The sequence below is a fragment of the Armigeres subalbatus genome, chromosome 3 (genome assembly GCF_024139115.2).
Source record: "Armigeres subalbatus isolate Guangzhou_Male chromosome 3, GZ_Asu_2, whole genome shotgun sequence".
In the NCBI taxonomy this organism is placed as follows: Eukaryota; Metazoa; Arthropoda; class Insecta; order Diptera; family Culicidae; genus Armigeres; species Armigeres subalbatus.
In genome coordinates, this window is record NC_085141.1 from 417142796 (window position 1) to 417168300 (window position 25505).

The 25505-nt window shown below is 36.9% G+C and overlaps 1 protein-coding gene across 1 annotated transcript in view; it reads left to right on the forward strand.

Moving 5' to 3' along the window:
* Positions 1-25505, forward strand: part of LOC134227280 (uncharacterized) — a 130522-nt gene that overhangs the window by 63504 nt on the left and 41513 nt on the right. The window contains exons 2-3 of the mRNA XM_062708652.1: positions 18602-19083; positions 20342-20825. Of these exons, the coding sequence (XP_062564636.1) occupies positions 20721-20825 (105 nt within the window). The 5' untranslated portion in view covers positions 18602-19083; positions 20342-20720. The remainder of the gene's footprint in view (positions 1-18601; positions 19084-20341; positions 20826-25505) is intronic.

The window sequence follows — 25505 nt, forward strand, 5'->3', positions numbered from 1 at the left end:
CTAATAAACAGGGTGGTTCAAAAAATAATTTTACTCCGCCACGTTCAGTCGACTATGATTTATAATTTGGGTGTCCATGTTATCCGATGGTTTGGGCTGGTTTGAATAGAGGCTTACCGTGCACAGGTCGTTTCAGGTTTGTATGACAGTTGATATGGCGAGGTTGAATTTAACATTATTCTGATTCTGGCACTCCGTCATTGGGCGATGGCGAGGGGGGAGACCATATGACTGGATGAAATATTCAAGAGCTTCAACTCCATAGACAATCCATATAGAATGGTCGTTCCAATAGTTGGGAGTCGATTTAAAGCGAGGTTGCGAATCTTTAGCATGATCATTAGGCTTCTCAGAAGGCATCAGTGAAACGTGCAATTGTCTGTGATATCTATCGCACCAGGGGAAGAAACTTCTAGTCTAGTCTAGTCTAGTCTACACAATCGTACAAGGGGCAAATGCTTCATACAAATAGTTTGACGTGAGGGGTGAGTGGGTATAAAATGCTATTTTTGCGTTACGTAATCAATGGATCTTTCCTGCGGTGCGATTTTCGTTCAGTGAAGTCACAGGAATGTTGCTTTCAGCTATGTGGGTTCTCTTTTCGCCAGCATTTGGAGGGGAGGCACTAGTGCAATAGCAGCTAGTGTAATAAAAGATTTAGTTTCCCATACTAGTTTTCATACAAACTTGAACCGGCTTGCGCTAAACCAGTTTTTGTTCAAATCGGTTTTTGGAGGACACTCGGAGCATGGGACGGAATCGAGTGAGCGTGGTGGTGCTGGGTCGTTTTTGAACCACCCTACTAATATTCTTTGTTTTTGTATAAATGCGACACCAATACCACTACAGTATATGACAGTTTTCATTGTACCAATACTTTCAAAGCTTTGTTTTGGTACTCAACCCACCTTCACCTTAATCGGACGTTGAAAAATATAAACCGTTTTGACTCAAGTCCCGAAAATGACTCATATTCCGAACACTAGCATTTAAATGGCTATATCAACCTTATTCGCGTGGTTCTTTCCATAGGATATTAATTTCGTTTGTAAAGCACTCGGATTATGTAGGAGAAACTGAGTTTTGGAAGGATTCGGAGAAAATTTTCTATTTTAGGAAGTCAGTAGAAAAAGTATCCAAACTTTTCTATAATCCAATTATGTATTAGATCATTTAATAGTCTTAGTTCGACCATTGACAAACTACAATGACTCATTCCAGAGGTTAAATGTCAAAACGTGTTACAGCGGAGTTCTAGTGCGAATATTTTTCTACAGCTCTGCCTAATAGTTTGTTGTTTTGATTCAACTAATAATAGAGTTAAAGCATTAGTTACTAATACTAAATGATAACAAAATTTCGATCAGTCTGTATAATAAGTTACTGCAACTAGCGCTATAACTCTGTTATTAGTGCAATAGAAACAACAATTAGGCAGAGTTGTACACATATCACGTTTGAAATTTAACCTCTGGAATGAGTTATTGACAAACTACTAAATTATCGAACCTATATTACTGTACCGCTCATACAAAAATCTACTCCCCCGCTCATTTTTGGTCGCAACGAAAAATACGCGCCAGATAGTCGCCTAAGAACAACATACGTCCAGAAAAAAAGCCAATTCGATATTTGCTTTAATTTGGCCGCCACGTGGTACTTTCCGGCGGTGAATGCTTGGATAGCACGTGCTATTTGTACTGCGGAGAAATTTTTCACATCTTTGAGAGCCTTGGAAAATGATCACGAAAGTTGTCATTTTGTTGCAAGGCACAATACTAATGATCGAAAACATCCTTGCCACAATCCATAACAAATTACCCGAAGGCAAGCAACGATTTTCGATTTTCTGATAGTATATCAAGTATGTAATCTTTACGATGTAAATTATTGCACAATATGAGCTCCAAAATGCTGATTTTGGTAACACTAGCTCTGTCACGCGTAATCTATCAGATTTTGTACTTGGATAGTTTACCTGTAGAGTGATCTGATAAATAGTTTTGGATCAGTTTAGAAATCAAAATAATCAATTTTAACCATACATTCATAATTATGGCGAAATGCTTTCCATATAAAGAAAAGCAACCCCAGTAGAATTCTGATCAGATTTTTTTTAAATCAGATCAAATTCATAAATCTTGTTGAAAAGTGTTTGAATGATAATGACAAAAACGGAACTACTCATTAGCAAAAATTGACCTTTCCCGTCAAAAATTTTTATTCGCTTAAGTATTTTTTAAATTTAAAACAAAAATCGAAAAAGTGCTGTTTTTTAAGATTGGCCCGATTTTGAACGAACATCGAGTGATTTTTTTCAGGTCGGTTAACACGTGCACACGTTTTCGGTTTTTTCTTATTTCGCTTTCATTTATTTATTTCTTCGTCTTGAATTATAAAAAACTCCTCAGACTGCTTCTTATCTAATATTTCTTAGACAAATCAAAAACAGCACTTGCACTATTAAACGACCGAAAACAGTTTTCCAGAGGGTTGTTAAAACCATATGACGTCCTGTGACGCTGAATCATGATAAGATCGCGTTCACGCAGATGCCGAGAAGGAGCGTAAAACGTAACGTTTTGCAATAAATATGGACACTGCACGACATTTTTAAATATCAAAACAACCAGCCTTTGCAGATTAGTCCGACGAAGCGCAAGTGTCTCCAGGCCTATAAGTTTGCAGCGGCTGGTTTTTGTTTTCGATTTAATAGTAAGAGGCTTCAAAGAACCCATATTTTCTTTGGGAAAGTTGACCTTAAATAAGCCAAAGAATCGACTGAAACAATGAAACGAAATACATTTTTTGACGGGGATGGTCAACTGAAGTTTTATCTATATGAAGAATCATATTATTCAAAACAACAATTTCAGCTGGATTCTGGCTTCAAAACGGAATTTTCAGAAAAAGTGTGTGTATGTGCATGTGTGTGCGTGTGTGTGCAAAAAAATCTAACTCATTTGTCGAAATCTTATCCTGAACCGATTATTTAAACGGGGAATCCTGTCCCATTGTTTCACATTAAAAATCAGGTCAAACTGGGGAATGGACTCAAAAGTTATGGCCAAAATACAAATTTTTATACTATGTCTGAAACTCGATTTGTGCAATTGCTCAACCTCATCACATTTTCAGGGCACTTCACCTCATCCGATTTGCTTGCAACAAATTGCATCCGGCAGCAATTATTACAATGTGTATAAACAAATGTGAATTTTCAATTCAATTTATCTTTATTAATCTATCTTTATTTACGAGAATGTGAAAATGTGAAAAATAAGTCTTATTCACCAATTGTTATTTTAGACTTTTCATATATGTTTATCAACCATTTTGAACGAGCGAGAAAGGCATCATCACCGCTAGGTGGATTAATCTGGGTTTTTTCATTACAATGGATTGAGCTACCAAACTATATTCATTTAGAACTATATTTTATTAGAATGGACTAGAGTCACTCGTAGTACTTACATTATTATTTTTAAGCCTCTGAAATTATACTAAAATAAAACATAATTTCGTTGAATTCATTATAAAAGGCCGGGACTACTCGTAGTATCTGCTACAGGTTTGCATTACATACCCAAATATCTAAATTTCCAACTACGTTACGTGGTTCTTAATATATTTTCTCTATTTTAAGAATTTCGAAATAAATAAGATTCAGGCTTTCAGAGCAATGACACACACAAATATTTTCAACACATCACTGTACAAGAAGCACAACTTCTGAAAACCATAAAAAAGGAACTGAATTTCTTCCAGTCAACCACATTGAGTTGCAACAGCTGGAGTTCCTACTATAATACGGTTCTATGCGAACCGAGATATTTGCGTTTCATGCTACGGCAAGACGAGGTACTTTACTTTCCCAGATGTCAGGAGCTCTCCATCAAAGGCTCATTCATTATGGTCTTGCGCTCTTTCTAAGGCACCGTTTACGACGACGATGACGAGAGCAACGACGACGGCTCGGCAGCCAAAGTGTGTCTTTCCAGTAACAATATAACGAAAAGAGCAAAATCATTTTCCTCCGCTAAGCCAACGGGAATTATGCGGCTTTCGGGGTGTGAGCTTTTCCCTTTTGTCCTATAGGTTCCTGCGGTTGGCACGTTGTCGCCCCCGTATTGAACGAAAGCAGTCTAGCCTGGCCCACCCTCGGATGCTTTTCAGTTTTTTTTCTACTGAACGTGATGGAAAACGGCGTGGGATCCGGCATCCGTCAATTGTTGTCTCTGTGGTTTTGCGTGTGCATATTTTTGTGTCATTTTGCTTGAGGGGTACACATGATGCGCGATGTGAGCAGATCAACAATGGGTAGATTAATCAAGATTGGCAAGCGAAGCCTTTCTTGAAGTGGTTTTAATTCTTAATGATTTGTAACACATTCATGAATATACGGGGTGGAAAGTGGGGAGAAGAAAGTTGTTTCTTATAGGAAGAAGGACCATTTGGGTAGCACCTCTATTCCCGTCCGCAGAGAATATTAATCGAATCTTTATCAACATTACGATAAGAATTGATAATTTTCAAAATGAAATTAAACTCAGAAGCAGAAACTTTACAAGCATTACTATTCCGAACATATCGCATGATGTAATTAATTGAATTGTTTTGCGTACACATTTTCATCTTCCATCCCCAACCCGTTTGGGTAAACACAGTTTATCAATGTTATAATAAACTCAAACTTTGCCATTCCCTAAAGCTGCCCTGCCACGTGTATGATAAACATATATCTGGCTTACCTCGTCTGTCCCGATGAAAGCTACCAGACATGGAGCCCTCCGTAGCCGACGGCAGGCATGGAAGTCAAAACGTATTAAATAAGTTATAGTAAATGTGTGAATCAGGTGTGCCTCCAGGAAAAGCAAACATGCCGACTTAAATAAATATACGGGTGATGTGACTACCCGAGCAGTGTTGATACTTGAATCTGGTATGCATAAAATATATTGAAATATATTTTTCTTCTTCTATGTCTCTACATTGCAACCGAAACTTTGCCGGCTTTTAAATTTAATATTTTATTAGCATTTCCTCCGTTATTAATTGAAATATTGTCTATGCCCTCGGTTGCCACACAAGATAGTGGCAAGCATAATAATGGCCAGGGCGTCGAGAATGTTCCCCACCAGGTCTACTACCTGAAAAAAAACCTGGAAAACCTGGAGTTATCAGGGATTTTTTTCTCACCAATACACGGTAATCAATACATAATGAAAAAAATACATAAATAAAAAATGAAAATGATTCACAATTGAGAATTAATGTGAAATGTCAATGCCAATTAAATTATATTGAACACTTATGGATCGTTATTTCGATCTATGGCAAAAAAAGGTGTTACCTTCTTCAAAGAAATTCCTGGAGAAATCTAGTAATTTATTCTAGAAATCAATTAGGGATTACATTGTGAATTATTTTGATAATTCCCTCGGAAATTCTTAAGGAACGTATTAAAAAAAATACAAAATTACTAAGGATTTTTCAAAGCAATTCCTGAAAGGAACATCCGAAGAAATTTCTGGATTAATTTTCAAAGGAATCACTAAAAGACTATCCATAGGAATTATCAGCGTAATTTTCAAAATTATTCCTGGAAGAATGACCAAGATGAGTCACCGAAAGGATTCCTGGAGGATTTTCAAAAGAAATTTCAGTAGGAAAACCTGAAGAATTGTTGAAATAAAATCTAAAGGAATTAGTGAAGGATTTTGGCTAAAGCGATTTTCGGAGAAATTCCGAATGGATTTTCCAAAGAAATTCCTAAAGTAAATTTCAAAGGAATTTTTAAAGTTATTTTCGAAAAAAATATTTTAAAAAACCCAAAGAATTTCTCAAAGGATTCCAACATAAATTTCCCAATAATTTTCTGATAGATTTCTATGGAAATTAAAAAAAAAACAAAAGGATCAAATGATTTCATTAAAGATTTGCTAAAATAAATTGTCCTGGAATGTCCGAAGAGTTTCCGAAGAAGTTACTGGAGGAATTTTCAAAGAAATACCTGGATCAATTTCCTTTTGGAATTCCAGAAATCATTTCCGAATTAGTTTCTGAAGTAATTTATTATAATTTCCGAAGTAATTCATATACGAATTTACCAAGGAATATGAAAAAAAATTCGTATAAGTTTCTAAAAAAATCCAAGAGAATTCCAAAAGAATTTCGGAAGAATTTTCCGAAGGTATTTCCGGTCTAGTACTTATACGCTAGTGGCCGTTTAACCATTAAAACTATTTAGCCCAGGTTTGCTTTTAGGCCGTTTATTGTCCATCATGTTGTTGGAATCTGTGTCAAAAGGTCGAAGGACAAAAGGTCGAAAGGACAAAAGGTCGAAGGGTCAAAAGGTCGGAAGGACAAAAGGTCGAATGGACAAAAGGTCGAAGGGTCAAAAGGTCGAATATGTATCATAACGTCGAAGGTCGAAAGGTCGAAGGACAAAAGGTCGAAAGAACAAAAAGATAAGAAATGAGATGGGCGTTGTGAGTAGTGACAAGTGACATACAAATTGGATGCAGTGAGCATAGATAAATGAGAAGTGAGAAGTGAGAAGTGAAAAGTGAGAAGTGAGAAGTGGAAAAGAAGAAATAAGAAGTAAAATGACAAGTGAGAAATGTGATGTGAGAAGTGAGGAACGGAGAAGTAAGAAATAAGATGAAATAAGAAGTGAAAAGGAAGACAGGAAAGGAAAGGAAAGGAGAAAATATATACAGTAAGAAAGAAAAAGGACAGAAGACGAATAAAGAACAAAAAAAAAAGAAAGAAGAAGGAAGATGGAAGAAGGAAAAAAGAAAGAATGGAGAAAAAGGAAAATAGAAGAAGGAAAAAAGAAGGAAGGAAGGAAGAAGGGAGAAAGGAGAGAAGACACAATGAAGCAAAACTAAAGAAAGAAGGAGGAAGCAAGTAACAGGAAAAGAGAAGAAAATGGAAGAAATGAGGATCAAAGAAGAGAGAAATAAGGAAGAAAGTAGGAAGAAAGATGGAAGAAAGAAGGAAGAAAGAAGGAGGAAAGAAGAAATAAAGAAGAAAGAGGGAAGAAATAAGGAACAAAAAAGAGAGAAATATGGAAGCAATAAGAAAGAAAGAAGGAAGAAAGAAAGAATAAAGACAGAAGAAATAAAGGATGAAAGAAAGGAGAAAGAAGAAAAGTAAGAAGAAAGAAAAAATAAAGTAAGAAAAAAACAGGAAACAAGAAGGAAGAACAAAGAAAGAAGGAAGAAAGAGAGGAGAAAGAAGGATGAAAGGAGGCTAAAAGAAAAAAGAAAGAAGGAAGAAAAAAGAAAAAAAGGAAAAAAAAGGAAAGAGGAGGAAGAAAGAAGGTGTAAAGAAGGAATATAGAAGGAAGAAAGAAAGAAGAAAAACTAAGAACGCAAGGAAGAACGAAGAAAGAAGTAAAAAAGAGAAATAGTAAAGAAGGAAAAAAAGAAGAAAGTAAAATGAAAGAAGGAAGAAAAACAGGAAACAAAAAGGAAGAAAAAAGGGGGAGAGAAAAAGAAGAAAGAGAGAAGAAATCTCGGGTACTTATTCAAAAGGACGTATGTGATTTTGGAAACAAAGATTCAAACGTCGATTTGTTCAATCTGATAGTACTCCCACGCAAACAATCGCCACAGACAGGTAGGGGAAGTCTTCGGTTACCTGTTGGTTATGTTGGTTTGCGTGGGAGTGTCATCAGATCGGACAAATCGACGATTGAATCTTTGTTTAAAAAATCACATACGTCCTTTTGAATAAGTACCCGAGAAATAAGGAAGAAAGGAGGAAAAAAGAAGAAGAAAAGGAAGAAATAAGGAAGAAAAAAGGTGGAAAGAAGGAAGAAAGATGAAGAAAGGAAAAACGATAGAAGATGGAAATAAAGATGAAATGTGTAAGAAAGAAGGAAGAAAGAAGTAAGAAAGAAGAAAGGAGGAAAAAGAATTGAAGGAAGGAAACATATGAAGTAAGAAGGAAAAAGGAAGAAGGAAGAGAATAGAAAGAAAAAAGAAGAAGCAATAAGAATGAAGGAAGAAAAAAGAAAGACCTTTCGTTCTTTCGACCTTTTGTCCTTCGACCTTTTGACGCAGTTTTTTTGTTTCGACCTTTTGTCCCTTCGACCTTTTGACCCTTCGACCTTTTGTCCTTTCGACCTTTTGACCTTCGACCATTTGTCCTTCGACCTTTTGACCTTCGACCTTTTGTCCTACAACCTGTTGTTGTGCATGTATAGGTTTCAAGACAAAATTTTCAAAACGACTTATCTGCTTTTGTAAACAAAGATTCAAACGTCGATTTGACGAATCTGATAGCTCTCCCACGCAAACCAAAACCATCAACAGGTAGCGGAAACCCTCACCTACCTATTGGTGGTGTTGGTTTGCGTGGGAGAGCTATCAGATTCGTCAAATCTTCGTTGGAATCTTTGTTTACAAAAGCAGATAAGTCGTTTTGAAAATTTTGTCTTGGTTTCATCACCAAGATTGGTTTGACACTACTGGTACGGGAACTCTGGTCCACAAAAACTAAATGTTGGCCACTCGAACGGGAACGACATTAACAATCTCATACTTTTGGATCAACTGGAAAGATTTTTTACGGGATTTTCAAAATTTTCAAAGGAACTCTTAAAGGCGTTTCCAATGAAATTTCCGAACCCTTTCCTTCTCACGACTTTTTTCAAAAATTTCAACAGGAAGGAATCACGTTTAGGAAAAACGCTAGAAAATTTTCAAATTTTCGGAACAATTCCTTACGAAGTTTTCCAAAGTTTCTTTCAATTACTGAATTAAAATCCAAAGGAATTCCTAAAGAAATTTTGCGAAAGAGTTATTCAGAAGAAATTTCTAAAGGAATTCTTGTAAAAATTTTAAAAGAATATCAGAAGAGCCCCTAAAAAAATTTCCAAAAAAATTCTTAAAGAAATTACCAAAGGCATCTCTGCAGGAATTTTCTAAGGAATCTTTCCCGGAGGTATTCCGTGAAGTGTTTTCTAAAGATTTTTCCGAATGAAATGCTGGAAGAATTCCTGAAGGAAATTCCAAAGTATTGCTCAGAATTCCCCTTTTGAAGAAATTACGGAATTCATCCTTTTCGATTCGAAAGAATCCCTGGAAGAATCTTGGAAGGAGTTTTTGATTGAATGGTTAAAGCAATTCCTGGATGAGCTTGCGGAAGAATTCCTAGAGGAATTTCTTAAGTAATGTACGAGAAAAAATTATGTGAGGCCAACAACAGTTTCTTTTGAAAAACGTTTTATGCAATAATAAATTGTTTTAATTATTTAGGCCGTTAAAAATATTTAATTTAAATTATGTTCTACTGATCTCCGAAAGGTCAAGGTGGGGGGATAATAAAAAATTAATATTAAAATGAAAAAAAAAAAAATCAAAAGCTCCTCGGATTTGTTAAAGAATGCTATGAAAATTCTCAAAATTGTCCGAATTGTTTTTCGTTGCATTAGCATTAGCATTGGCATTAACATTGAGCATTTCGCACAAATTCGTAGGTGGTACACTATAAGACTATTGAATGAGAGAAGCATCACTTTCATCCGTTACCAAAGATGTTGTTTACTAATTGGGACTAATCACTAACCCCTTAGATGAAAGTAATGCACTCTCCAATAGTCGAGATCTGTCCTGGCCTTGTCCTTGCGAATGCTAAGGAAGGAGAAGGAAAGAAAGATGCAAAGAACTTCACGACCTCTCATAGGAGCTACGGGAGGTTTTGGTACTGTGTGGGAGGTTATAACAGTATGAATCGTTTCGGTAGAGCGTGAAACACAGAAAGAACTAAGATAGAAATACAAAGTAGGAAAGGAACGAGCCTGGATTTGAACCCACGACCTCCTGCTTATAAGGCAGAAGCGGTAGCCACTAGAACACCGAGCTCAATTTTTCGAATTGTTTTTCGTTGCTCCTCAAATTATTATTTTTGGGCAGAAAAATTGGAGGGGGGAGGTCAGACATAATTATTTTTAAATATTTGTATCGGCCTTATTTTGCTGCAAAAATCTATACATGACACGTTTGTTTTTACCTGGAAACTAATGTAAAGCACCTGCAAAAAAAAACCTGGAAAATCAGAGAAATTTGTTTTTACAGATGAGTAGATACCCAGACCACCCTAAATACTCTAGCCCTAGGATGTGACAACTCAATTGAGACTGCCTTGTTGTTTTTTATTCGGTTGCTCTGACGAGGTGGTTACCAGTGCAGCCAAAATAATTTGGTACAAAATCTTCCAAATATCATGTATCAAAACTTGATGTTTTTCTTTCCGTTCTATCCATTATTTATGTAAGAAAAGCGAAAGACTAACAGAGAGAAGTTTTCTCTAATGTACATATGACTTTGAGATCGAAAATGAAAATTACAACCCTTGAGAATAATTAATATGGCGTTTGCAGTTCAATATAAATTTATTTTTTACCAAAAAACTGAAACTCAAACATTTACGTATTTTGCTTAATATCAACTTTACACACCAGCAACACGGCCAAACTAACAACATGCTGTCTACAAAAAAAGTGCCGCCACCAATCGAAGTAATCGATTGTCATTTTCAACCAATCAACCAATTTTTTAGGACAAGGGTTTATTGCCATTATTCTTTTTCTCGGGTAACACACAGTGGTGCCCCTAATAATTCATCTGCAAAAGGCAGCATTCACCAAAAAAAAGACTTATCCAATTCTAATTAATCAACATGTTTCCCATCGCTTGAACTCGTGATGTTCTTAGATTGATTTATGGCCTGCGGGTTAACCATCTGAAAACAAACCGAAACTAACATGTCCAAGCTGACTATACTAATTAATCTTTTCTGTGGGGAGAGCCTGGAAATAATGGTTCTTGTCTATGGTTACGAAAAGAGCTGTACCGTCAGCTCAAGCATTTGTAACATTACGAAGTTGTTCCGCAAAGTTATTCCTCCCCTCCCCCTACATTTTTAAAATTCTTTAAGAGAGGGAATTTTTTTTTCTTCACATTCTAAAAAGGCTGCGAAATTCGGTTGTGGGCCCTCGCATTTTATTGACAAATCAATTAATGTCGCTAATGTAGTTGTCCCCGTAACTTATTTTTAATGGCGTTTTTATTCAGTTTTTAAAATTATTTAGATGATTGATAGAAATAATGAGTTTAACGTATATTTTTATTTTTTTGGGCATGTCTAGTTATTGTACATATACTTTTTGGAACTAAGCTTTGACCGATTTGCTTGCAAGAAGTTGCATTCGACGGAGAAACGCTTACCTTACCATTTAACTGAAGTGCAGTGAGTTTTTTACTACCTCCTGGCTATTGTAATAAACAAATTATTCCTTTCCTTAAATTTAAGTGCTTTTCATTCTTTCTCCTTTATTTTTAGCCGAGTTTTCAAAGGTGTCCACAGCCGAACCACAAAATTTAAATGTCCAAACATGTCAAATTTGCGATATTGTCAATAAAGTTTCACAAATTGACGAAATCAATATAATTTCTTGGCTTGGCATTTGCTATACAAATGTCGGCATAAGATCAACTAGGGCCAAAGTTATAGACCAAAGACAAAACGGTGCCCACTGCCCGCAACCGAACATCTTCCCCTACTAATTTGATTGTCAAACTTTCGATTGCAAACTGTGAATTATTTACCTAAATTAAATTAAATTATTTATATATTCAGTTCAATCAAAGGTAATTGCCTATTTCCGGGGATTAAACCACCCGACTTGGACGTTAATTTACAATGTTATGAAAACTCATATGTGAATATGTACGTTATGTGGAAGATATTGATTTGGAAAATGTATTGGAGGTAACCACTTTCCCTTCGATGGGACTCGAACCCATGACCCTACAGTACGCTAGACTGGTGCTTTAACCAACAAAGCTACGAAGGACCTCCGTCGGCCTTCGCAACCTAGCGGCTACTGAACGAGCTCGAGATTCCCAAATTGGACGCATAGTCAAATCACTCGCAATCCATTTATCAAGCCAATACTTCCACATGTGTGTGTAGATATTACCTAAATTATAAATTAAATGTGCTAAATTGTTTGTATCACGATTGAAATTTAACAAATTTATTATTTTTATTAATATATAATTTGAAATTTGAATAGCCAGTGTTTTGTAAGTATTTAACTAAAAAATGGAAATCCAAATCTGAAAATCTGAAAATCTGCATTTTAAACAGAAAAAACTCAGATTATTCCACCTAGCTGTGACAATGCCTTTCTCGATTCAATCGTTTGGTTTCGCCTAAGTGTGAGTGATACACATCATAATTTCTATGGTTCAACACACCATTGACTTTATAACTTTTGAATGTATCGACCGATTGTGAATAAATTCATTGTGATCAACTAGGGTTTGTCACAAGTCGAATGCAACTTAAGGTTAAGTTTTCCAAATTCGAACCACTTAAGGTTAAATTTTCAGAAAATGTTCATTTTCCTAAGAATAGAAGATTGCCAATGGCGCTGTCAATCTTGTAATCAACATGTTTAGCATGTAAACATGTAAAATGACTCAAATGCATGCACAGATAGAAAAAGCTGTTGAAATTTACACGAAAGTAATGCACATAAAGGGAATGCCAAAAAGACCGTAAATTTAAACGATGTTATCACCTGAATTTATGCAATTTGTATTGCATTATGTCACTGTTTATACGAATAATTGTCATAATGCTCATACATTTAGGGCGAACTTGTTGGAAAAAATCCATGTACGTTCAGAATAGTGTAATTTTTCACGTTTTTATTATTTACGCGTCGATTACTTTTCATTATTTTTTTCAGTGTACATTTTACATGTAAAATAATGGTGAACGCATGATTGTTTGTTTTGTCTTACTGAATTGAACGAAAATCTTGTATGTGAGGTGAGGCACACCGTTAAATTTAAGTGAAAATGAAGTAATTTTGCTCAATTTTTTTTTCATTGCGGCTCGATTATGGATAACTAATATTGAATTGCAGTGGTAAAATTCGTTCAGAAATGTCCTACAAAAGAATATGTACACCCGATTCTGTTTTTACACGGATTTTTTTTACACGGCCGTGGAAAAAAAAATCCCATACAAAATTGTTGCAAAGTTGCTCCATTTTGCATGATTCGTCGAGAAATCATAAAACTTTTTTTACACGGATTTTCAAATTTTGAACTGAAAACTTTTTTTACACGGAACGCATCCCCCGTGTAAAAAAAGAATCGGGTGTAGTGATATATGATATACGAGTGATTTTATGATTTAGGCCATTTTTCCCTGTGAGTCCTATTCTCTTCTACCAAAAACAAGTGCTGGCCGTTTAAGTAACATTTTCAGAAAATGTTTATCTTATCCAGAAGCAACATATTGGGGTCTGTTTGTTCCCAGGCTCGGTTTAATGTGTATGCATAGAAGCATACCAATTTCGAGGATAAACTTTTTGGTAGACTTTGAAATTAAACAATTTCGTCGCAACAAGTTGCATTCGACGGGGGCTACAATGCTTCCACTTCCAAGCATCGGATCCAAGGGCACGCCGCATTCATAAAACAAAGAAGTTTATGCTTAAGTAAACGAGAAAAGTTGAACTTTTTCTTGGTGAAAAGCTTGTTCTCAGTATGCTCAGAATGCTCATTGCAGGCTGGCGCAGATGGAAGGTAAAGATTATAGAACGAATTACCTAATATCATTCCGACATGGACGAGTGATATGATCAAACTATGCTTTCTCGCCCTACAACAAAGGCAATCGATAATGGTGACAATGACGGCGCGTATTCCTTTCCATTTGACGTTGTAACAAACAGTTGAAGCCTTGGTTGAAGCAAAAGTATGAGATTGATAATGTCGCTTTGGTTTACATGGTCATCATCTAGTTTGCCACGGCTTGACATGGATAATTCCAAAACTAGAATTTACTAGAAAAGTAGGGATGACAAAAGGTCGAAAGGACAAAAGGTTGAAAGACAAAAAGTCGAAAGACAAAAGGTCGAAGGGACCATTGGTTTAGAGGGACAAAAGGTCGAAAGGACAAAACGTCGAACGTAACAAAAGGTCGAAAGAGACAAAAGGTCGAAAAGAACAAAAGGTCGAAAGAAACAAAAGGTCGAAAGAGACAAAAGGTCGAAAGGGACAGAAGGTCGAAATAGACAAGAAACTAAAACGGAGAGAATCAATCTCGCACAACACAAGTTTAATTTATTTTTTGAATCAATTATCTTCTCCTTCTTTTAAAATTTCTCATTCTTCAACATTTATTGATGAGATAAGTGTATTATTTCCGCTTGAAGTTTAATCCATTTCACACATTCCTTTGGAATACACTCAACTTGTTATCAACTTGTTCTGATCGAAATTGTGTCCCTTCCGACTTATTGTACTTTTCGACCTTTTGTCCTTTCGACCTTCTGTCCCTTTCGACGTTTTGTCTTTTCGACTTTTTGTCATTTCGACATTTTGCCTTTCGACTTTTTGTATTTCGACCTTTTGTCATACATTCAGCTAAAACTGTACGATTTTACTAAGCACATATTATGCTCGCCCACTCGTTCAATTAACCACCAACTAAACACGTTTTCAACCAAATTTTATTTTGATGTTTCATCGGACGTGTTCCGTCAACGGATGCCCTATTTGTTCGTACAGCTGATCGTTCCTGTTAGGTTAAGTTCTTTTCATACAGACATCTATAGTCATTTGGATTATAAGTGGTCTGCCGTTCTCCTTTTTCTTTTGATTATTCGGATCTGTTAGAGATTTTCTAGACATCCCTATTTCTGCAGGTTCCATAAATTCTCCAGGTTCCACAGATCCATCATGGAATGCTGGACGTTTTCCTAGACACCTGGCAATGCAGGACAAGTAAGCTGAATCCGGGACTGTCCCGCATAATCCGGGACGTTTGATCACTTTAATGTAGCAGCGCATTTGCTTGCGAAATTGTTTCATTAGCAATTTGGACAATGGTACCTACCCACATACGCATTCAAAAACAAGGCACTATCGACACGTATGTAAACTTCAATTTTCATTGTAAATAATTAGGGGCTGTCCATAAACCACGTAGACTCTTGAGGGGGAGGGAGGGGTTTCGAAAAAGTCTACGATAGTCTACGAAGGAGGACGGGGGGGTTTACCAAAAGTCTACGTAGACTTTTTATTATGCATCCCGAGATAAACACTCAGATCGTGATCATCTCAATCAGCCTCCGTTGAATTGCGCCGGAGCGCGCCCATTTACTTTACACACGGCGGCTATTCAACTATAGCAACCCCATTCGGCGGCGTATTAAATTAAACAGCACAGACTCACACCCTGTGCAAAAGCTTATGGGCGCGCTGCTGCGCAATCTTTGCTTGCGCGTTATCACCGCGAAGAGTTGAGCGTTTAAGAAGAGCGCGACAATATTTTTTTAAACGATTTATACAGCAGCTTTGTGCGAAGTTCATACGTTTGATTTTTTTATGATTTTCCGTTTTTTGTCTCCATAAAAATTTCACTGAAATAAAAGTCATGGATTTCACCAGGAAATTCTTCTGTGTTGAGCAGGAAAATTCTCCAAAGTATTCTATAAAAACTTTTGAAAAAAATTCAAAATCTTCACTTGGATTTTATTGCAGATTCCACTAGATTTGTTTAAATTTTCGGCAGGAACTTCTTTGAAAATTATGGAAATTAAATTATGTCGTACTTCAACGGATTTTTTTGGAATTTACAAAGGATGCATTTTGGAATATCCAAGAAAAAGTCTGGAATGCCCAAAAGATATTCTTTGGAACTTGTAAAGGGAATTCTCCAAAATTTCCGTGAGAAAACCTTCAGAATATCCACTGGAGGTTTTCTGGGAAGTCGCCGGAATTTTTTTTCTTAATTTCGGAAATTCTTCGGAATTTTTGCGAGGAATTCAAAATTCTTCGAAATTCCCGTGGATAATACTTCGTAAATTTCTTCGGCAGTTCTAATGCAAGTTCTTTGGAATTATCGATGAAAAATCTCCGGAATTTCTAAATAAATTGTTGAAAACTTCCACGAGAAATTATTTGAATTCCCCACCAAAAACTGTATGAGTTTCCACAACAAAAAATTGTTTGCAGTTTTTGTAAAAAAGCCTTTGTAATTTTCATGAAAATTTATTCGAATTTTTCACGAGAAATTTGCAAAAATTTTAACTGAAAATTCTCCATAATTTCCACCGAATATTATTCAGAAAATTCTTTGCAAGAAAAAAATTGCTAGACTAATTAATAAAATATAGTAAGAAACCATTCTAAATTTCCACAGGAAATATATCGGAATGTCCGTTTAAACTTTAAATTACCTCGGGAAATTATTCAACATTTTAACGGGGGAATATTCGGGTTTTTTGAACGGGGAAACTTTTGGAATTTAGAAGAATATTCTTGGGATTTCAACAGTCGTCAACAGTCAACAATCGGAATTATCACGGAGAGTGATTTGGAGTATTATCTGGAAGCTTTCAAGGTTATCAATTATGAAATTTTCACGAAATTTCCACGCAAAACTTATTGGAATGTAGACTTGACATTATCGGAATTTCAACTCGAAATTCTGAAAATTTATCGGTTTTCACAAATTTAAACCGGCGTTCAGAAATATAGCCACTGCGTGACAGATTTTAAGCAGTGGTGCACCGATACCTCTAGGAGGAATTGAATGCAACAGAAATTAAATTACTTGGCCTTGAAATTTGATTTCAGGAGGTATGGAAAGAGGATTAAATTTGATTTCCTTTCAAGTTGATTTTTGTTTTGTTGGATTTTCTTCTGTTTGATTTAGTTATGTTTGAAATTTGAGTTTTATTGTAATGTTCACATGGAAATGGATTTGAATACCGACAATGGGTCTGGGGGTGAGAATGGGTCATCGCTCTCACCAGCAGTCAGGAGGTCGTAGAGCAAAATCGTTCAAAAAGGTCTCCTATATTTTAGTCTTCTTGCCCTCAGATACATTCAATCTTTTCTACAAGCATTCTAGGTAGTTGAAACAGTGACCCATTCTCACCCCCATTTGACCCATTGTCACCCCCAACGAGGGTAGCTGATTTGCTTGAAACGTTGTTTATTTCCATATTTTCCAATCACATATGATGTTTTGTAAAATTTGGAAAAGTCTACGTAGACATCAAGGGGGGGGGAGGGGTTTCGGAAAAGTCTACGAAAGTCTACTAGGGGGGACGGGGGGGTTTGAAAAGGTGAAATTTCGGTCTACGTGGTTTGTGGACACCGAGATCTACTGTGATGGTCTGCTGTATAGAATCCACATACAATCTATTTTTAGATTTCAATAATTGTTGTCGTTGCCAGTCCATCACATCGTGAGTATATTGTGCCCGTATGTCATGTAGTGTATCCAATGATTGTTGCATTGTTCGGTTGCCATTTATCCGGGTAACTTTGCAGGAATGCCTCCGAGATGAACAAGCTGTCAGTCGTCTTCAGGCAGCCATGACGGTAAGGTACGCCACCGTATGCAGAACATGGGCTGCAGAACCGGCGACTGACTAGAGTTTGGTGAAGGGACTGGGAATAGACCCCATGACCATCCGCTTGTGAGACGAAAAAATCGGGTCAACTACGGGACCAGTCATTTCAAAGATTTCAAGATTGTTTTCTGTGGACCTGCACATTATGGCTTTCCTCATAAGAACTACGCACACCCAACCAGCGGAGGGCAGATTTTAATAAAGTTCTGCATAAGAACCTTACAGAAACTGTATAATAATCTATCAAAACCTTTTCAACAGTTGCTTATACACTTGACCAGATATGTCATACCAATCTTGCTATATTTGATTACACCGAAAGCCGTCCAAATCATATTTCAGTTGAGGTCGTCAGATTGAAAATCATGAAGAAGCGAAAAGTGCGTTAATACCCTTATCCTCCTTTGATGCTTACACTAAAAAATGACCTCATGGTTCCAACATAATTCCGGGGTCTAGTGGGGTACCTTTTTTTCTCAAATAGGATGTCATCTTCATGACATCACGAGACATGTTCAATAGTGTCTCGTCCAAGGTTCCTTGGTGGGTTTGGACAGGTTCTGCGGTATTCCGGAAACCTGGTTCCTCCCGGGAAGTGGCCACTTTTCGATTTGATCTGAAACCCATCTTGCGACGTCTCAAACTTCATGATTTCGCGAAACGAGCTCAATAGAGTCTAATTTGAGATATCTGAGTGGTACTGGTCAGGCTTCGTGGCATTCCGGAAACCTGGTTCCCCCCGGGAAGTGGCCACTTTTCGATTTGATCCGAAACCAGTCTTACGAAGTCTCAAACTTCGTGATTTCGGTGAAATTTCACAGAAATCTGTGATTTATTCTGATTTTATCCAGTTATAAATCTCTACACGTTCATCGGGTTTTCTAACGTTCTATTATACATGGTATTTGTAATCCCGCAAGGGACATCCCCAACAGTCGACAAATTGAATCAATTATTATAATTTGCTTCCGATGCCAAACTACCAATCTCTTTTTCCCAATAAATGCTATCGTCGCCTTCGACACCGACGCCGTCGGTGGATGTCGTTATTTTTGGTCTCATTTGTATACAAAGTACTTACATTTTGTATTTGCTTCCAATTGAATTTATTTCCTTCTCTCTATTTTCCCTTTCTAGAATGATTGTCCGGCGAACATTTCGAGTTTTACGACTTCAAACACCCAGCGAACCCTGCCAGCGCTATGCGGGGGAGTGAATGCCAGTTGGGGTGCGTTTATTTTCTGCGGTATAGAGGAAATAATAAGCAATGACAAAAAACAGATTCCATCCATCAAATCAATCTGCGATGGGCGAAATGGTTGCCACCGGAAAACAACGAGTCTGGAAAGCAGTACCTAATTGTCATACGAAACTCTTCCGTAGAACGATTCGAAGCCGTGCTCACCGTACTCAACTTGTGCAAAAGCGATCCAATGGTGAACAGTTCTGGAATGCAGAAGACTGCGACAACGTGAATCAAATCATTCCACCCGAACAACATGAAACGGACAAAATCGTCGACATTGCAAATGGAATCCAATTTGTGTACCAATGTTCGCCGGAAGGCAGACATTTCTTGCACCGATGATAAAGTTTGCTAATAGTTCTACTTGAATACGGTGAGGATTTGTTTTTATTTTTATCGTCGTACAAAATGCAATGAAGGGATTTAGACTTTAGTAAACTATTTAGATTATTATTGATTGGAAATTCAAGGTCCAAAAAGCTACAACCATTATTATAGTTTCATAGTTCAACTCTTGAGGTTTACTTGTTTGAATTTCTTTTGAACAATGGGATGTAACTGCTATTTAAGAAAACTTGAGAACAGTCTGTAAATTTTACCGATTTATTATCAACTGCTAAATTATCGCCTAGTTATCGTTTTACAAATACGAAATATGATTTGCGATGCGAAAATTATTTTTCATTCACTGCCATTCAGCGTTGCGGGAAGTTGATTTGCTCGATGTCTTTCAACTTTTAGCCATCCCCCACGTCATCAACAACAACGGTAGTTGCTTGTGTACAACAAATAACCGAGTAGCAAATGTATGTTTAGTTATATGGATACATCGAGTACATCACTATGCTGTATTGGACAATGATTAAGTTTTATTTGTTGTTTCCTGATAACAAACTGAAAATTCTCGCAGGTAAAATTTCCATATTGGGAGGAAAATATCTTTTACCAAAAACTAAGAAAAAGCACATAGCACAAAAGCACTAATAATTGTAGTGGAGTAGTACTTTCGAACTGATCACAATGTGGCAATTTTAGAATAGCCGAAACAAACTAATATATTTGCCTAATCTCAATTCCCATATGAACATAAATTGCTCATGAGGCACTTCTAAACCATCACTAAATTGCCTTGGATTTTTAAATTATCAAAAATCCACCGTGACAGTTAGAGTTAGATCAAGTATTAGACAAAAACGACAGTACTTAACCCATGAGGAAGACATACCTAATCCCTTTGCCGAAGTACTTTTAATAGTTAATGACAGAATAACCATTTATAATTAAAATTTTAAAATAACTTGAGTAGGTACCCTTCCAGCACATGCTAAAGATTTTTTTTCATAAATAATAGTTTTTATAAATCGTTAAAAAATGAACAAAATATATTCTCATATTATTTTGAAATATTTGATTTACATTCAAAGGCAAAGAGAAACCATCCATCAAGTCCATCCACCAAACCATCCAAGTCCATCAACCAAAATTGGTTACCATTTTCTATGGAAAAGTTTATAAATTATGAAAATTCAAGAATTTAAATTTCCGTGGCATTATAAAAGTCCTTCAGCAGATACTTGTACGATGATAATTAAAATTAAATAAGCTCTAACTTTACTACTCGTCATAATTAGCTTTGATCCAACACCGATGAAAAAATAGTGAACAAAATAATAAACAGAACATAATCTCCCGAAAGAAGAAACAACCAAAGTGAAGTGGAACATAAGATTACATGGAGTTGTGTTTTACGTTTGTACCTTAAAAGCATCTACTCAAGTGTACATCAACTGCAACTACTTCTAAACGTTTCAACCGTGCAACCCTTGAAACTCGTAAGTTGGCGGCAGCACCTCTTGGCGTTATCCTGTTTTCTCGCCACTCGACGGCGTGCCCCAGTCCTCGCGTTGCTGCACACTACTTGGAAAGGTACTCGAGCAGCCAGTAGTAGTGGGAACAGGAACCATCGTAAAAGAGCGGACCCGACCATTAAAACCACAACACGAAACAGCCATGAAGTCGGCAATTCTCTACCCTTACGGGCCACTTCGAGCAAATGGATGCTGTCGAATGCTGCACGCGAAACATTTAGCACTGACGAGTGCCATTTACACTCTGGTGAGTATATGTGTGGTATTTGTGCTAGTGCTTTTGTTTTCATCAAACCTATATCCAATGTGTAAACCCAAATGGAAGCAATCGCGGGAACGCGTTTAATTGACTTGCTTTGTTACGACCGAAATCAGTAGGTTTGTGGATCAAGGTTACCGAATGAGCGTGTCAATGTTTTGTGAACAGTTGAGTTGAGTGACTGAAGACTACTTCATATTAATTCAAAATGATTGCATATAGGCTAAATGTACCAGTTGTGGCATCAGCACCAGTTGTCGGACTAGTGCTTTATATGTCAAATGGCCAATCAAATCACCGCAAACCAAGTTCATATCGATAAAGCATATTCATATGATACGATAACATCTTTAATCTCTTCCAAAACAAACAAAACATAATTGTAAAAATTTATTTTGGCGTCCTTTGCACCAGTTGTCGCATTAGTGCCCCCATTATGGCCAATCCCATAAGAAAACAATAGGATTTGCCATATTAGGAACCACAATTAAGAATAGTGCCACAACTGGTACATGCGTTCCTATTATGGATTAATCGTTTTCGAGGATTATAACAAATTCTCGGGTACTTTTTCAAAACGGCGTATGTCGCAAATTGTAAACAAACCCGTTTTCAACAGCATATGGTATAAAATTCATCTAAAAATGTGTATATCTTCAAAGCTACATGAAAATGTGTTATTAAAAATGTAAATCAATTTTTTGCAAAACGGTGTAACATCATTGTTGAAAATATTGCACATACACCGCTTAGCAGAAAATGTACTTTAAAAAGTTTTTTCAAACAACTAAATAGTTTAAAACGTGCGTCTGCTTGTACTTTTTCATCACTGATTTCAAAATTAAGCATGTTGCTTGAATATTCTGATTTTCGTTAAGAAAAACATTTTACGTTGTTTTTCTGCAGCAAATGTTGTTACGTCGTGTTGTAAGTGTTGCAATTTTTTTGTCGCATGTGCGTGAAACGTTTCAACTTGACGCAACATTTCGACGTATCAACAATGCAGCGTACGGAGCAGCGTAACATTTCGACGAAAGTAGCATGACCTCGGTCATGCTGACGTATCAAAACGACGTATGTGATTTATCTGCTGCAGAACGTTGTAACATATATTTTTATCAAAATAACTGGAATGTTCACACGCAGTGCTGATTTCAGAGTCAGTGACGATGAACCTTTTCATAATGTATTGTTGAGGTGTATTCAATTGCAATAAAAATGATTAGTTTCTAAATAGGAATAAAAATGAAATCTGAAAACTTCCAAGCTCATTTTCTCAGCTTGATCAAAATGTTACATACGCCGATTTGAAAAAGTTCCCGAGAATTTTACTGTGGTTTTCAAAGCTGTTCTAAGGAGCAGGAAGAACAACCTTTCGCTTGATATGTAAAGACCACCCACATGCCGTTTACTTATTTTTTTAAAAATAGTTGTTCTTATGTATGGCGACAATTGGTACACCCACCCTATGTATCTGTAGACAGACGCGTTTTTTGAACTTCGCCAACGCTAACTGATTTATAAAGACTACGCTGCCGATCTAAAATCATTCACGCTGGTAACCGTTGTTTATCATATCTATAATACTCAATATGGAAGTTTCCCTATCCCACAGTTCAAAAAAATTCCCTATCCCTCAAATCAAAATCGCGGTTAAGAACATTGCCTTTTGATAGCCAACGTTCGACCGCGTTGAAGAGAAGGATCTCGTGATCAGTATGCATTTATGTGCAAAGTTCATAAAACAAACGTGTGTTAAGAAGAGCTCTAGATTTGATATAGTTCACGATTCTTATATTTATAGAACGGCTAATCAGTCTTAAAATTTCACATCGAGTTCATTTTATTTATCCGACGTTTCAACACTGACTAGGAGAAAATATAGAAAAGGACACAATTCCCGTAAAGAAAATTATTTTGAGCTTTTTAGTGGAATGTCTTCACTTGTCATAAGACGAGTTTGTACAATCCCATTTAATTTCACCACTTAATTGTACCTTGACAGATACGTATTTTGACCTCAACAGTAAGGTCGTCTTCAGTATCTCGTACGTAAGTCGAGTCAAGTACGAGACACTGAAGACGACCTTACTGTTGAGATCGAAATACGAATCTGTCAAGGTACAATTAAGTGCTGGAATTAAACGGGATTGTACAAACTCGTATTATGACAAGTGACAATTCCCGTGTCGAAACCGTCGCGTACAGTCGATCCATAATCAGAATAGTTTACGATTCTTTAGGGTCTTACAAGGAAGGGCGTATCGGTGAATCATGCAATGAACATATTTGGCATGTGCAGCAAGCTCTTTTATTCTTTTCCGAAATCCTGATTTAAAACCCAAGCATTGCTGGGGCACCATCAGTACAAGCTCATCCAACTTTTTTCTACTGCAAACCAGATAAAAAAATGTGTGTAGAGAGCGGGACCATTTGAGCAGCACCCCCTATTCCCGTCCGCAACGGTAATAACTCGACCGCGTTCCAATCAAATGGCTTGATTGTTTGTTTATCACTAGATATCGACAGAAACTAACCATGTACTGAAAAACAAGTATTTCGGTTGTAATGCGCTCGAGTAATGAACGTTGCTGACGGGAATAGGGGGTGCTGCCCAAATGGTTCTCTACCCTATTATAGCTATGATGTAGTCTCTTTTGATTGGCTTTTGATTATCTAGCTAGGGTAAGACGGTAGAATATGCCCCCCATAAGGTAACACTACAATAACTTATTACTTTTCGACACAATTTCTGCAAACTCTGTGTTAAGCCTTAAACTAACCACCGTTTTTAAGCTCTCCTGGTAGTTGGTCAACTCCAGAGCCTTTGTTGTTTTTCAGCCGGCCAATCTCCTCCTGGATTTCCTAGAGATTCGGAGTCGGAAGTCGTATGTCCTGCGCACTATCTTACCATGTCTCCTGATCTTCTGGAATATGTTATGGACATGATTTTTTTTCCTGTTCGGTGTGCCACTGCGACCAATTATTAGATCTATTGTAGCGTTACCCGTATCCTTAGTGTTTAAGTGCATGTCGGTTTCGATACAGTTGTTGTTTTGTTTCCTCAAGACCACCATGACAAGGTCCGCTATTTAGACCCTTTATAGAGAGCAATCATATTGAAGGCGCGCTCCTTATCAATAGGAAATCAATCCTTTCTTGAGAAAACAGAACAGTAGTACTGTTTTTGGCCATGCATCGGAGCCCTAGCCACATATTTGTCTTGCTTCTAGAATATCACCAGTGTCTTAAAACCCGGGATTTAGCTCTGTCTACAAGACCATTTCAAGCAAGACAATTTGTTCAATAATAAGAACTTCCGTGTGTTCCTCTCACTACCATTGTTCACCAGTTCAAGAAGAGTTAGTACGTATTTAAACTCGATTTTTCCAGCAGTCAGTTCAGCCTAGGACCGGGTACCGAGGTTTTTTAACTAATTGCTTGAAAAGTTGTTTCCGCTGCATACAGTTTAGCCTCAAACAAGAGGAATTCGAGTCTTTCAACTGTCTGCAAGGTAACATTAATTAGGTTTTATTTCTGGGACTGCTGTTGGTAGCGGGGACTAAATACGATGAATTCTTTATTACCACAACTTATTGCCCTAGCTATAAAAATGGATAAAGCTAGGGCTCTGTTTGGTAGATCTTACACCGCAACACACTACGTCAAAGTGATCTACCGTGTTACGGGATTATGGACATGATTGAATACATATCCAATCTTCAAGCGACGAAAAAAAATCTAATGCCGTAGATCGGCTGAAGATGTAGATGGCTGTAGATCACAAGCCGATGACAGTTTGGATGACCCAGAATATGTAAAAACCATCTTACCATGTCATTTGATCTTCACGAATATGTTATATAATGTTGAACATAGTTGAATTCGTATCCACGCTTGGAATGACGAAAAATGCTATTGACATGGCTGTAGATCACAAGTTCTGGACTCAATGACTGTTCGGATGATCCAGGATATCCCAAAACCATCGTACCATGTTTCTTGATCTTCAGGAATATGTTATGGATATGGTTGAATACATATCCAAGCTTAGAGTGACGAAAAGAGCTAGCATAGTAACTGTAAATCGCAAGTTCTGGACTGTCTGCTGCAAAAATTTTCAACTTGTTTTGTCAATTCTCCATTATTAATCATGAAAAACTTCCTTAGCCGTGTGGTAAGATGCGCGGCTACAAAGCAAGACCATGCTGAAAGTGGCTGGGTTCGATTCACGGTCCGGTCTAGGAAATTTTCGGGTTGGAAATTGTCTCGACTTCCCTGAGCATAAAAGTATCATCGTGTCAGTCTCATAACATACGAATGCAAAAATGGTAAGTTGGCTTAAAAACCTCACAGTTAATAATTGCGGAATTGCTAAATGAACATTGAGCTACGAGGCGCTTATAAAAGATAAGGCTTGAAAAGGTTAAACAGCAGTCCTCAAGAGAGGCTCATTCGAGCTCACCCTCTTCCCCGATCAATAATGCATAACAAAATCATAACAAGGGGAGTTATTTATTTCAGAAAAATGTTGTAACAAAATGTGTTATAAATTAAAACAAACGTTGATATAGTTATCCTGTAAAAAATCTAATTTTAAGGTAATTGCCTACATCACGTATAAAAATCTGGTACGCTACAACGACGGATTTCTATCCATAATGTAGG